General features: G+C 40.3%; 2 protein-coding genes across 2 annotated transcripts; one reads left to right on the top strand and one right to left on the bottom strand.

Annotated features, from left to right (window-relative positions):
• Positions 1 to 3,893: 3,893 nt before the first annotated feature.
• endou (endonuclease, polyU-specific) lies at positions 3,894 to 8,090 on the bottom strand. Its single transcript, XM_040116080.1, has 9 exons — positions 8,028 to 8,090; positions 7,775 to 7,897; positions 7,505 to 7,627; positions 5,624 to 5,795; positions 5,332 to 5,537; positions 4,645 to 4,758; positions 4,447 to 4,553; positions 4,213 to 4,355; positions 3,894 to 4,129 (listed from the first exon to the last, which is right to left on the bottom strand). The coding sequence occupies exons 1-9, from the start codon at positions 8,083 to 8,085 to the stop codon at positions 4,009 to 4,011; spliced, it is 1,167 nt and encodes a 388-aa protein (XP_039972014.1). The 5' UTR covers positions 8,086 to 8,090; the 3' UTR covers positions 3,894 to 4,008.
• Positions 8,091 to 9,538: 1,448 nt separating this feature from the next.
• On the top strand, positions 9,539 to 13,194 carry tsfm (Ts translation elongation factor, mitochondrial). The gene is made up of 6 exons (XM_040158569.1): positions 9,539 to 9,679; positions 10,005 to 10,157; positions 10,264 to 10,392; positions 10,505 to 10,627; positions 11,442 to 11,523; positions 12,626 to 13,194. Exons 1-6 carry the CDS (start codon positions 9,632 to 9,634, stop codon positions 13,018 to 13,020), a joined length of 930 nt encoding a protein of 309 aa, XP_040014503.1. The 5' UTR covers positions 9,539 to 9,631; the 3' UTR covers positions 13,021 to 13,194.
• The last annotated feature ends 615 nt before the right edge of the window (positions 13,195 to 13,809 follow it).

Here is a 13,809-nt window from a genome sequence, read left to right on the forward strand (position 1 = left end):
GTGGCTCCAGAAAAATCAAAAAATTTCCAGTAAATGCACCTTGTGCTAAGAATTTTTACTACTACTATTTCCAAGGTCAGTAATGCTAGGATTTTTTTTTCAAGCAAAATAATGAATTGACCGAGTAATATAAAGGGGCATACGGCATATCAAAATACAGACATAACTCATGCTTTTTAGCAAATTAATTCTATGTTCTTATGTCTTCTGAAAATAGTGCTGGAACGTTCAAGTGATATTTTGCCTCAATATATAGCCTACCAGGTGTGGACCTCTAAATGTATCAAGTATTTTGAGTATTTTGAGTTTTTCAGTATTTGGTGCTGCACACCTTTCAGGCTTCGAGTGCATAGGAACACTAACATGATATGTCAGTATGGAGTGGAAATAAAACAATATGCGTCATTACCGTCACAAAATATTAAGATGCAGGCTGCATAAAGCTGATAATTTAATAATTTAGTAAATAAAGAAGTGTTTTTAGGTAACTTACTTTGATAATATTGTGTTAATTCTACCTGTGTGTCCTTACAGTAAATAAACAAAAATCTACCAACTTGTGTTGTTGTATCGTGACAGTGGCAGAAATTTTTAAAAAAGTAACCTGGAGACGACAGAAGTATTTCAATCAAAATTCAAAACAATTATTAACACTAACAGGCACTAAAATTTGTGTAACTTAACCAAACTACAGCCGCGAGGCTCTCCAAAGTCAACAGGCAGAAGGAATCAGGCGTAATATCCACGAGCTAACAGGCTAACAAATACTGAGTCTACTGTTTGACTTTGGTACATGAACAAATCCAATGAGCCCATAAGCTCTCAGGCAGCTAGTGATGGGAATTACGACTCTTTGAAAGGAGCGCGATCTCATGACTGCGTTCCTTTCCAAGAGCATTTTTCTTTTTGGCTGGACTGCAATGGCGGCGAGTTGGCGGGAGAAGGTGAAAACCTTTGTCAGTGTTGGACCCAGAGTGCGGGCATAAGGCTATTTCCCGGGGTCGGTACGTACTAATGTAAATGCAATTCATACCAAACTCTCAAAAACACCAGAAAAAAAGATTAGTTTGCTCATTTTTGGCCAGCACTATGTATCTGAAATAATAAAATTAATTCAGTTTGTAGACTGAGCAGCCTTGAGGTACTTACAAAGTAATCTGCAGACCCAAAGTATGTGCTTCTCATTTCCCGATCATTCCCAGGCTGACCACCTTCCCCATTGCTCCTCCCCCCTGGGTCTCTGCCTCTTCTATTCCACACCTGCAGCCTGAAATGGGAATAGCAGAGCCGGGCCTCTTGGGTCCCCAGAGTGGAACTAACGGGGGAATAAGATAGCTCAGGCCTTGTGTCCCCATTGCATATACACACAATGTGATGGGGACAAGTATCATCAACACTGTTTATGATACTTATATAAAATGAATTTGCTTTTCATTTTGTTTTAGAGAGTTGCATCCCAAATTGATAACTAACAAGTCTGCCTTGACAAAAACCGCTCCATTTTTTGCTCCTTTATCATTTTTATTTCCGGTTTGACCCACTTACTCGATGTCGTCCATTCTTCATGTTCCACAAGTGGTGCTCAAGAGCAATGCTGTATGTATGCCATAATGTCCCCAGGTCCCTCAGTGCTGGCCACACATGATGAGGCCCTCCTGCAGATGGTCTTCTCTTAAACATATCTCTTATTTTAACAGTCTGTGGCTCAGATGCTCATCTAATCTCCACTGGCTGCTCTGCTCACTCAGCATGTTCACGTTGCTCAGAGGACACTCCCTCCCTCACCTTTTCTAGGTATGTTTCTGAGATGGGAATTTAGTTTATTATGATAATAATAATTTAAAAAATGAAGGACAGATAAAACTTCACTCCAGTACACACACAAACATGACCTTCCTTTGAATCCCCCAGTGTTTCTGTGTGTGAGAGTGGGGGAAAGTGGGCTTTGTCCATCTGTCATACTGGAAGTCCTCAGAGAGATGCCAACACCACAGCATGTGGAGTGTTTGCATGTGTATGTCAGCGTGTGTGTTTGTGTGCGTGTTCAGGTTTAGGGATGAGGATAGATTGCATGTGCAGAAATCAAAAATTCACGACAAAGTCACCTCAACGGACCAAGACTGTATCTTTCACTCTGCATATCCACTTCATACTTTATACCATTGGTGAAACCAATGACAATGCAGTCAACAAATTGTTTGAAAAGCATACAAAAACTCCAGAGAATGAACGTTGCTCTGTGTTTCATGGTCCCCCATCAACTTTAGAAATGGCCGGCATCTAAGCCAAACTTGAACCTCCCTCCGGCCCAGCACCGACCCTGGGGAGACTGGGGTGATGTTGACCATGTGTCCTTTACTAACCATCTCATTGATGGACCCCACTACTGGGTAAAATAGACACCCCCTCTCTGCCTGAACCCCTAAACCCCCTTAACCCTATCCTAAACCCTCTGTTGGCCCCCTGTTGTGCGTGCTCATTGGCTGACCGCCTTCAGGCGTCCCTTTTCCACGGGTCCATTGTCTGGCCCCATAAGCAGCTTTGTTTCTGCATGTGCAGCTGGGCTAGCCCGCGCAGCCATTAGCCGCAACACGCCAAAGGGAGAGCGGGATAATATAATTACAAAACAAAAGTCAGGTGGCTCACGAGATCTGCCAGGAGAAGCCCATTTGGGGGAGATGCGAGGACATGCTGGCGGGTGGCCAGCTATAATTCGATTATGAAGTTGTGTGAGTGACAAAAGAAACAATTGAATCTTTTTTCTTTTATTTGCCCCACTGTGATTTAATTTGATTCCATTGGGGCTTTAAAAAGGGGGCAGTGTGAAAAGAGAGAAGATTTACCCTTCTAATTTCTAGAGTCACCAGCTCAGAAAATGTAATGTATTGTCTGACAAAATAGCGAGAGAAATTCTTCCCTGGGCTAGCTGTATTGTCATGTTGCTGCAACACTTAGACTGCATGTGAGGCCAAAATCAGATGAATTGCTGAGGGTCGGAGTTTTCCTGCAAACTGACTGGTCTTGTGCTCTTGTTTTGCATGAATGCACACAGACTGGTGGACAATGGGATCAGTGGCAGATCCATCTCCTGTAATACTTTCTTTAAACAGGGCTGCAAGTGTGTCCCCCTGTTCCGTCGGCAGACCAGAATTTATCCTGTTAGTCACCCCAGATGAGTGAAAGAGTAAAATCAACCCCCATCCCAGCTGGACACACTAACACGCACACACACACAGACACACACACACACACACACACACACACACACACACACACACACACACTTAACCCCACATTGGGGAGTTACACGCACACAGCTTTATGGACAGCTGATAAGAACAGGTTTAGCTGGTGGCTACTGTTCAGAGCAGGTCAAGCAGAACAGGATCTGTTAATGTCCTTTTGTTTCTATAGTTCATACTGCACAAGACTGCATTTTGTTTTTTGTTTTTTGGGTTTCTTTTTTTTTTTTTTTTTTTTGCTGTTAAATAAGACAATAAGCAATTGTGTCAAATGCACACATGCTCTTAGTACCGAGGGGTTGGTGTCAGTATTGTGCCCGCTCAGGGTGTGTAAACGCCCATTTTTTGCCCAATTAGGCACAGTTTGATCGTGCCCCTGGGAGAGCACCACATTCTCATGATCTGTAAGACTGCTCAGAAATGTTTCACCGCAGCTTAATCAACTGTCTGGTTTACTGTTTTATTCATGCAAGTGGATATGCACGTGTCACGGCAACTTCTGGAGCACATCAAACAGATGAACCAATATTTGAAGATAGATACATTTTTCAGATTATTTGGAATTGCTTTATGATAACATGTTGAGAATGAAAATTAGCTGGTGTGATATCTTTATATCACCTCATACCTTCTAACTTTTATTTTTCAGTACCTCTCACTGATATAAGTGCTTCTGTTGGGATTATTTCAAAGCATTTATATAATTAGTTTAATGAAAGACAGGCGGAGAGCTCTGTAAATTGTTTTTTGTTTAGCAAATGGCGGCTCAGTTCTTGGGGGTTGCAGGAAAGGCAGAGCCGATGAACTTCTTCCCATCACCATAGAAAGATTTTTCCCAGGTGTAAGTTTGGATAGTGAGCTCCTTTCCTCCCAGGCTCAGAAGACACCTGAGGATGATGGACAATAAAAACTTTAAATCAGAAAAGATTCACAAGCCAGAGGACATCATAGGACACAAAAATTCACTCACTGTTTTCCGGGGCGAGTGATGTAGCAGAGGCTGTAAATGGCAAAGTCAAACTCGGGGCTGCAGCCGATGACTGCAGAGCCGACCTGCTTGAAGTAGCCATCCCACATGAACTGCATCCCCATGACATCAGGGTAGGAAGTCCACTGTGAGTGACAGAAAGAACGAAAATGAAGGGAGTGCTTCAACCTATTACAACATAAACCACCATATTGTGGTCTTCTTTGGGATGCTTACAGGCCCATTGAAGCTATGGCTGTAGTAGTTCAGCTGTTCTCTTTTTTCAAGTAGATAAAACTGGATCCAGTTGTGGAAACCGGACACTTTTCCTCCTTTGACCTCTCCTGCCACACAGAATCTAATTCTCAATGAACAAATGTAAAATTTATTTTCAGGACATCTATGGTCTTGCAAAGACGTCCGCTCTGTCCAAACCTGCAAAGATGTGTTCAAAGCCACTGGAGTCCATCATGTTGTTGTTGCGGGAGTACAGACCAAACCACATCATCTTCAGATCCTGAATGAACTCTTCCTCTGATGCATAGACACCTTAATATGCAGGATAACATACATTTTAAACAGCAGGGCAGAGGTTTTCAAACTGCAGAAGCTGAGGGGGAGAGACGTGAGGCTTAGAAATCATAGGAGAAACATGCTCTTATAGCGCCAGAATTTGCCTGAGAATCTTCTCATTTTTAAGTTTTCTTCAGTATCAAAGTAACTCAGTAATAGCTGTCTGTACATCCACGGGTACATTACAAACAGGGATTTAATGTATCCAATTTGACAAAATGTAAACAAATAAATGCAAAAAAAAAAAAAAAACAGAGCTCAGGTTTTATCTTACAGCTAACTAACATACTCTCACTCACTCACTGTCTCACTATAACCCAAGTAGAAGCAAGACAAAGAATAATAACAGGAGTAACAAAATTGATTAATAATAACTTTTTGTGCTATCAGAATTTTTTGTCATTAGAGTAGATGTGGGCTATTGGAGTGTGCAGTTGTCTCAGTTTTGTCTTTGAAAACCCCTGCACTAGAGCAATAGCATTACCAGACCTCTGTGTGAGCAGAGCTTAGCCAGTGTCAGGATGTACTATTACACATGGCCCCACTTACCCTTCGTGTAGAGGAAGGCAAACAGCTCTCTGCCGAGCTCAGTGTTGGACATGGTCTCCTTGACAAAAGTCTCCTGCTCAGCCAGCTGCTGAGAGCTGAAGTGCTCCGCCTGTCCAGTCATCCTGTGGTAGTTGTCCAGCACAGCAAGGAGAGCAGCATATGTGGGTCTGGAGAAGAGGGTCTCCTCATCCAGGTAGCGGAACAAGCTGGAACAAGATGACACAGAAAGAGAGGTCAATACATCAAAATCAAGAAGAAGAGGAGCCAATGAGAAGGTGCGTTGTCTGCTCACGGCCCAGAGGAGAGGTCTATCTTCGAGTTTGTCTGAGAGTCCGGCACTAGAGCCTGAGGGTGAATAACCAACTCTGACGCTGAAGCCTTGTTCACGTCCAGAGCGTAAAGCGCCTCGGAGATGGCCCTGATCTCAGCATCAGTGATCACACTACCACCCCCTCCCCCATCACCTGTGGAAAATCACAAACACAGTTATTTGTATCCTATTAAAGTGATTTATGCATTTCTGTAGCAAATGTTGTATTACCAGTGGTGGAAAGTAACTAACTTGAATACTTGGTACTTGAATTTGCATGAGTAAAAAACAAAGTATAATCAATACATAAATATGATGTAAAATACAATTAAAGGCTATAATAGATTTTTATTATGCATCATTAAACATCACAAAAGTATAGAAAACTGTTCAACTGAGCTCCACCTCGACCACCTGCAACATCAAAATGCTGTTTACAGTCAGTAATAATAGTAGTAATAATACATTTACCAACAATACAATAATACACACTTTAAGAGGGGCCATGCTTCACATTGAGTACTCTTACTGTACATATCATACTTTAATTACATTTTGTTTTTAGAGATTCTGAATGCAGGACTTTTATTTGTGAAAGAACATATTGCAGTACTGCTACTTTTACCCAAGTATAGGATTTGAATACTTCTTCCACCACTGGGTATTACTACACACAGAAGGAGCAGGTGAATTGGAGTAATGAGCAAGCTGAACCTTTTTTTTTTTTTGGACTTTTTTTTTTTTTTGCTTTCAATATGTTATGTAGCACAACAGTGACATCAACTGGTTATATACTGAAAGAAGGATTTAACTGATTGAGGCTGGTCTCACACAGAGATGTACTGAGATCCTTTACTTAAGGAAAAGTAACAGTACCATTATGTAAAAATACTCCATTACAAGTAAAAGTCCTGTAAATTCTACTTAAGCAAAATAAAAACATATTTCCAGCATTATAGTATCAAGTATCAATAGTAAAAGTACTAATTTTTAACTAAATAGTTTTAACTATTTTATATGTAATTTGGTATTTTAGTGGTTCCTAACCTGGGGGTTGGGCCCCTCCAAAGGGTTACAAGATAAATCCGAAGGGTTGTGAGGAAGAGGAAAGAAGAAAAAAGTCCTGGTACACATTTTTTTTTTTTTTTTCATAATTGTATCTCTTTTTGTGAAATACTCATTAATTTTACTTCATTGAGCCTCAAACTGATGTTTCCATGAAACCATCACAGAAGCCGAGAGGGAGAATCTCTCTTTGGTGGAACTGATAACAAGTCATAGACATCTGAAATGTGAAAATTGGCCCCAAAAGCCAAAATGTTTGGGAACGACTGGTTTAATCCTTAAAAATGTGGTGTATTCTGATGGTGTAATCTGTAAAATAACTAGTAACTAAAACTGTCAAATACATGTAGTTGAGTAAAAACTACTAAAATTCCCTCTGAAATGTAGTGGAGTAGAATTGTATAGTAATAAATAGAAATACTCAAGTAAAGTACTAGCAGCTAAAAATTGTACTAAAGTATAGTACATGAGTAAATGTACTTTCCACCACTGCAAGCCAAGACAGCATATATATATTGTCATTAATTAGACCGTGACACAACCAGATAAACTGAATGTAAAACAAAAGGTTATCACAAAGACTACAGTTGTTTTGACAAACTTGAGTTTTTTTCAGTGCAGCACCACAGGGCGCACTGTTTGACTGCTGACTGCTTAGATTAAGGGTCCACCATGTGAAAGTCACCAGGTGTCGTAGCTGTACAGGAAGGAGACTCGGCCACTAAACAGTGGTGAGATACGGTATGGCACGTGAGTTGGGAGCAGCTGTAAGTGCTACAGTGGTAAGGTTGGTCTTACTGTCACAGAGGTCTGTGTAGTCGCTGCAGCAGTTTTTGTGCTGGGTGCACTTGGAGTTACAGTGGCACTCGTTCTGCGAGTCGTATTTCTCGCCACATCTGCCTGTACAAGATGTGGCTCCAGCTGGAAGGAAAAGAAACAGACTTGTGATATCAGGCAAGATACATGTTGGTAAATTAAAAATTTCCTACAGAAGTCTACTGTTTATCCAATGTCTAATGTTAATGTTAATGTTTAGTTATAAAGCAGGAGCCTGCTCTTGGCCCTCACCTTTACATATTTCAGCGTAGTCTGAACAACAGTCTCTGTAGCGCTCACAGGATGGGTTACACTGACAGGAGAAATTACTGTCTGTCCCATAACCACAGCGGCCCTGACACGAGTCCAGGGAGTCTGGAAACCAAGATTGGGATTTTAATGACACAGCAATGCAGTGACATCCTATTTGTTAGTATTTTAAATGGCTATTAATAAACCTGCAATAATGGATTGTCGTGATAACAGAGCAGAAAAAATCTCTTACTGCTGTATCCATGGCGGAACAGGGTCACAAAAAGTACAAGGAGAGCAATGACTTTCATCTTGGCTCTGCAGCAACCTGAAAACAAGGATGAACTGACTTTTATCATGGACCCCCCTTTTTATAGCAAGATGCACCTGACCAATTCAAACGCAACACTCATATTAACCCAGCCCATAGGTCACGATGTCAATCCCTTCAGCGTGATCGTGTCTCTTGGATAAAAATACTCTAAAAACACTCTTAAAGGTGTGACATACTTCTTAATCATGAGCTACTGTAGATGTGTTTACACAAAATGTGTGGGGTTTTGTAGACCCATGGCACACCTAAACAAAGTGGGAACTTATAAAGAATTTTTTTTAAAGTGGAAATAATCTTTCTGTCTGTCTCTTCTCTGTGAAATTGCACCACTGCTTTGCACAGACAGTGCTGTAATGTATCAGAAAAAGACCATATCGAGGTGTGAGCTGGGATTACAACTGCATTTTTTGACTTTTTACATTTATCTTGACATATAAAGCGTTATCATTCAATTAAAAGTAAAACATCTCTTTTACAGCCCATTGAATTTTACAGTAAAGCAATGAAATCCAATAAGAAATAAAATGATTTAAAGTAAAGTTATGAATTCTTTCTGCACCCTTTCGTATTCTCCTGGCAAAGTGACCAGATGCTGTATTTCACAGGGTTTGTGCAAGATAGCTCAGATTACCCAGAATAGCTCACCTGCCCCAGTGTCCCTGGTCATGTTGAGGTCACATGCCCCTTGAGGAACAACAAATACCACACAGCAAAGATGAACAATTAATCAAATGGTGTACAACAATAAACACATAATATATTCAGAGGGTTTTAGATGCAAGTAAAAAAAAAAGCACTATATTGAAATAATTTGTGGTTTTCCATTTCTAACCCATAAAAGAAAACAACACATCTGTAGTTTGCTGTCAGTGCAGTCTAAGTCACGATTGTGTCTCGAACCATAAGTGAAATTGTGGTATTTTTCTGCCCCCAACCATTAGGTTATACTAAGTTAGAAAAGATGGAGAAAGTGGGACACACAATTTCCAAACAAATTATCAATTCAATAAATTATCAATAATTTCTTACTTGCAGCCTGTAAAAACTGAGCACAACTATGTGGAAAGAAAATTTTTATTCTGCTTTTCTATCCTCTTCATCATTTTATGACCTCTCAGATTTATCTTGTAACTCCCTGTGGGGGTCCCCCCAGTTGGGACCATAGTGCTAGAGGACAGATGTCTGAAGAACCAGATACAAGTCTTTCTTTAACATTTTGCTTTATTCATATATTTTCACGATCATAAATATTTAAATACTTATTTTGAGGTCAGAATCATACAATGTAGTGACGAAATATTAACATTTATCATTTTTAGCGTTGCTTACATTTTGAGGACAAGGCAGTTGCTGGATATGGCCTCGGAAATGCAACTGTGCTCCCGTGCTGTAGAGGGCGCTGAGCAGTGATTATAACGAACCTTACGTCGATTTGTTTGGCCCTGCACGGCTTCCTTACACAGCGTGGATTTCAATGACATTCTGAGCTTTCATAAGACAGTTCACTTCTGAATGGTGTAAAAATGTCGTTAGCCTTTTTATTCAGAACAGCAGTAAGAGGCGTTGCAAAGGTGAACGCATTAAGCCTTACACTTAGTCGTATTCTTTACGTTTTACCAAAGGTTTGAGCTGTCATGAGCGGGTTTGGTAGTTCGCTTTTGCACTTTCTGATTTACTAGCCAGCGTTACCGGGCCACTTTCAGTGACCTACCTTACTAATTCATTCATATTTCACGTTGTGTAGACATGACTGTGGCTCGACACCTCTGCGTGATATTTTGGTTAAAGTGGCATTTGTTGCGCCAGACGTTTTGTACACCTGACTGTCTTCTAAAGACAGAGAAAAGCCAGGAAGTTACACTGTTTGTTACACCTTCTACCATCTTTCATCCTCAGGTCAGCGTTTGCCAGCATGTACAGTCGTTACACACAGGTTGTCAGCTCTTGGCAGCAGACAAAGCCCTCCTGATGAAACTACGGAAAAGCACCGGCTACACTTTCATTAACTGCAAGAAAGCACTGGAGAAGTTTGATAATGACATAGCACAGGTAAACCCACTCCCTCTCTTTCTCTCCGTCTGCAGTCACAGTTGTGGTGTGATACAGCAACGCAGCTGTGTGACTGTGTTACTGATGTAGCCTGCCAACCTTTCAGGCAGAGACCTGGCTACACGAGCAGGCCCAGAAGGAGGGCTGGAGCAAAGCAAACAAACTGGAGGGTCGCAAAGCCAAAGAGGGTCTGATCGGTCTGTTTGTAGGTGATAAAGCTGCAGTTATGGTGGAGGTAAGGCCAGCGGTAGTGATGACCGACATCATCGTTTCAATTGTCTCCAGTTTGCCAGGCTAGATGGCATTCAGTGATATCTTTTGTCTTTCTTCTTGTCTGTGTGATGCAGGTGAACTGTGAGACAGACTTTGTTGCCCGGAATGAGAAGTTCCAGCAGCTGGTTAAGGATGTGGCATTTGCCACCTTGGCTCACCACCAGAATAAAACCCAAAGCCAGACAGGATATATCAAGGTAAAGTTGCCAAAGTTCTTTAATTAAATGAATTGTTTACTTAATGAATGAATGAATGAATTCAATTACTTAACATGTTTTTTCCAAATGTAAATAGATACTGTACATAAAGTGGCAGGCTATAGTCCTGTGGGGAAGATTGTCTTGTTTTGACAACAGTTGAGTGTTCAAGTACAGCCAACTCAATACAGTTACACAGTTGGAGTCTTAGAGAAGTAGTTAGACATTTTGAAAAATTAGCTTATTTGTTTTCTTGCAAGTAATAATTCCTCCAGCTTTCAGTCTTATGCTAAGCTAAGCTAATTGTCTTCTGGTTTTCACACTTAAACAGTTATATCAATCTGCTTGCAAATAAGTACATTTCCCAAAATGTCAAGCTATTCCTTTAACCCCCACACTGTATTTAGCAATTGACCGTCAAACTCCATCTTACAACATTAATTCATTAGTATATGCACACAATGTTCATAAAACTGTGTCTTCAGAACACCAGTGACTTGCATTTTTCTACTCAGTCTGCTCTTAAATGATGGGAGCCTGCAATAAATCTGACTTCATTTTTCTAAGCTGGACAAGTCACAAGTTAATCTAGAACTGAAAAATCACTCTTGATGAGTCTGGACTGTTATCTGCTATGTGAATGCCCCCATTTCTTAGAGTTTCTTAAAATATTACAAAATAGAGCTGTGTACTGCTTACAGTGTGTGATGCCATCAGATAACAGCGTGATGCATTTTACAAAATTTTGACACAGTTTTTCCTCAGGAACATTTCCTATACTCTGACCATGCTAACATATTATATGTGTTTTCAGAGTGTCCTGGCAGGCGAAGAGTTAAGCAAACTCAGTGTGGGTGAAGGAGCTTCACTTGCAGACCAGGTTGCTCTCACAATAGGTCAGTAAGAAAATGAAACCCTCGTGCTCCTTTTTACCATCATTTCTTCAACTGGGTTTTCACCACCGATGATGTAACACATTTCTAAATTCAAGTTGATATTGTCCACTGCATTTGTTTCCATGCATGCTTATGTTTAAAAAAAAAAAAAAAAAAATAGCTGGCCTTCGTGGCATGCTATTAACTGAAGAATGTGAAGGCTGTGACATATTTAAAGCTTTACAGACTAGTTTGGGGATGTATTTTGCATGTGTTCCCACCAGTTAAGTTGGCTGTAGGTAATATTTTTGAACTATTCAAGTCAAATCCTTAGACCTACAATTTATTTGCTTAGGAAATCATATCCAGGACAAAATCAGATGAGAGTTTGTTGACTATATTTTCCTACGATTAGACAAGTAGTAATGTAACAACCTGTCATCATGGCACAAAGGCATAAAAACCAACCTGTGTACAGGATAACTGGTAATTCCACATAATATTTATCGACTGTAAATTGATCTTGAAGTGCTTATATTCACATGTACACCAGCTGATCTGACCAAAGACACCTGAAGACTGGATTTAATTTAGTTGCATTCACTATCTTCACTGCTCAGTATTCTGTAGGAGTTTGGACAACTGGATGGTGATTGAATTCAGCAGCTCATAATGTTCCTCCATAACTACTGGATGTGCTGGATGTGCAAATAAGCAACTGTTTGCTAACAAATTTGCCATATCAACTTTTTTCACAACTTGTTTCTGCTGCCCCCAAGTGGCCAAAAAAATTATTAAAAATAGGAAATTGTTGAAAACACTTGTCACTGATATCCTAACATTAAAAGTAAATTAAACATGATAGAATGTCATCAAATGCTTACATTGCCACATGGCATACTGTTGTCACTTGACAGCAAAAAAGAAAGAAAAACAAACAAAAACATCTGTGGACCTAGCAAGACCTGTAAAGAATTGACTTTATATGATGTAAATTTGTGGTTAAATTAATCATTCATACCTCAAAAGGAATTATTTACTATCTAAGATATGAAGTAAATTTTGCTGAAATCACACAATGGCACCATCCATTGATATAACATGTTTCCCTCTTCCTTCTCAGGTCGCCTTGGTGAGAACATGTCAGTGAAACGGGCAGTGACAGTCGGTGTCCCTGCTGAGTGGCACATCGGCTCGTATGTGCACGGTGGTGTGAGCGGCCAGACTGAGGTGGCCATGGGGCGGTACGGTGCCCTGGTCGTATTCAAGGGTGGAAAGGAGGCAGAACAGGAAACTTTAGGCCGTAAACTGGGACAGCACGTAGTGGGAGAGGCCCCCGTGTCCCTGGGCAACATGGATGACCTGCCCTGTGGTGAAAGTGAGACACGTCTGCTGCCTCAGACCTTCCTGGGAGACCCCAGCAGGACTGTAGCGCAGTTCCTCAGGGGTCAACAGGCTCGAGTGCTGGACTTTGTCCGATTTCAGTGTGGAGAGACCTCCAGCGAAGAAGCAAAATGAAAGGAGGGAAATCATTTATCCAGTAGGATTTGTCATTTGTCTTTATTTCATACGAAAAGTACCCATTTATTCTGTAACATTCAGACAGTCATACATTGTCATCATGAATTTGAAAGGAGAATATATAGACCTACCAGCATTGGTGCCTGATGAAATAAACAATCCATGAACAAAGTGTTTTGTTTTTTTTCTGGAACTCTCAGTCCAAGTTAATGTTACATAATTCACAATATTTTAAATTGCAAGATTCACTTGTTTGGATAGATCTATTCCTTGTTAAATCAGTATGTCTTGCTGTAATTCTTTTTGAAATACTATATTAGTCACATGAACATCTTCTAAATCAGGCAACCCACTCAAAAGTTTCAATGTAGTGTCACCATTTTCATATTTTCTCAAGTATTCATAGTTTCCTTTCATCCTCACATGTATTTACATACGAGGCTGAGTGGAAGAAAAATAGTCATGTGTAGGTGGGCTGTGATTTTTGTTCAATCTGATATGCATTCTTACAAAAAAAACTGCATAATACAAGGGAAAAAAAGATTTTGAATATATCCGAATGATTTTGAAAGGTTGTTGATACTTGAGTGGAAGGTGGTTTTGAGTTAAGGTGCCCAGCTTGTTTGGTACCTTATATACTTAGTAAATTACCAAGAATGTGCTCAAAGTTGGAACACACTTTGTTGTAACAATGCACCTGTCTGTTAAGTGTAGATTCCCCAAGGGCTACCGTACGGTGCAAACGTTTTAGGCACTTTGGATGTTTAGCTTCTTTTTCATCATGCA

Source organism: Xiphias gladius, chromosome 21 (assembly GCF_016859285.1).
Source record: "Xiphias gladius isolate SHS-SW01 ecotype Sanya breed wild chromosome 21, ASM1685928v1, whole genome shotgun sequence".
Classification (NCBI taxonomy): Eukaryota; Metazoa; Chordata; class Actinopteri; order Istiophoriformes; family Xiphiidae; genus Xiphias; species Xiphias gladius.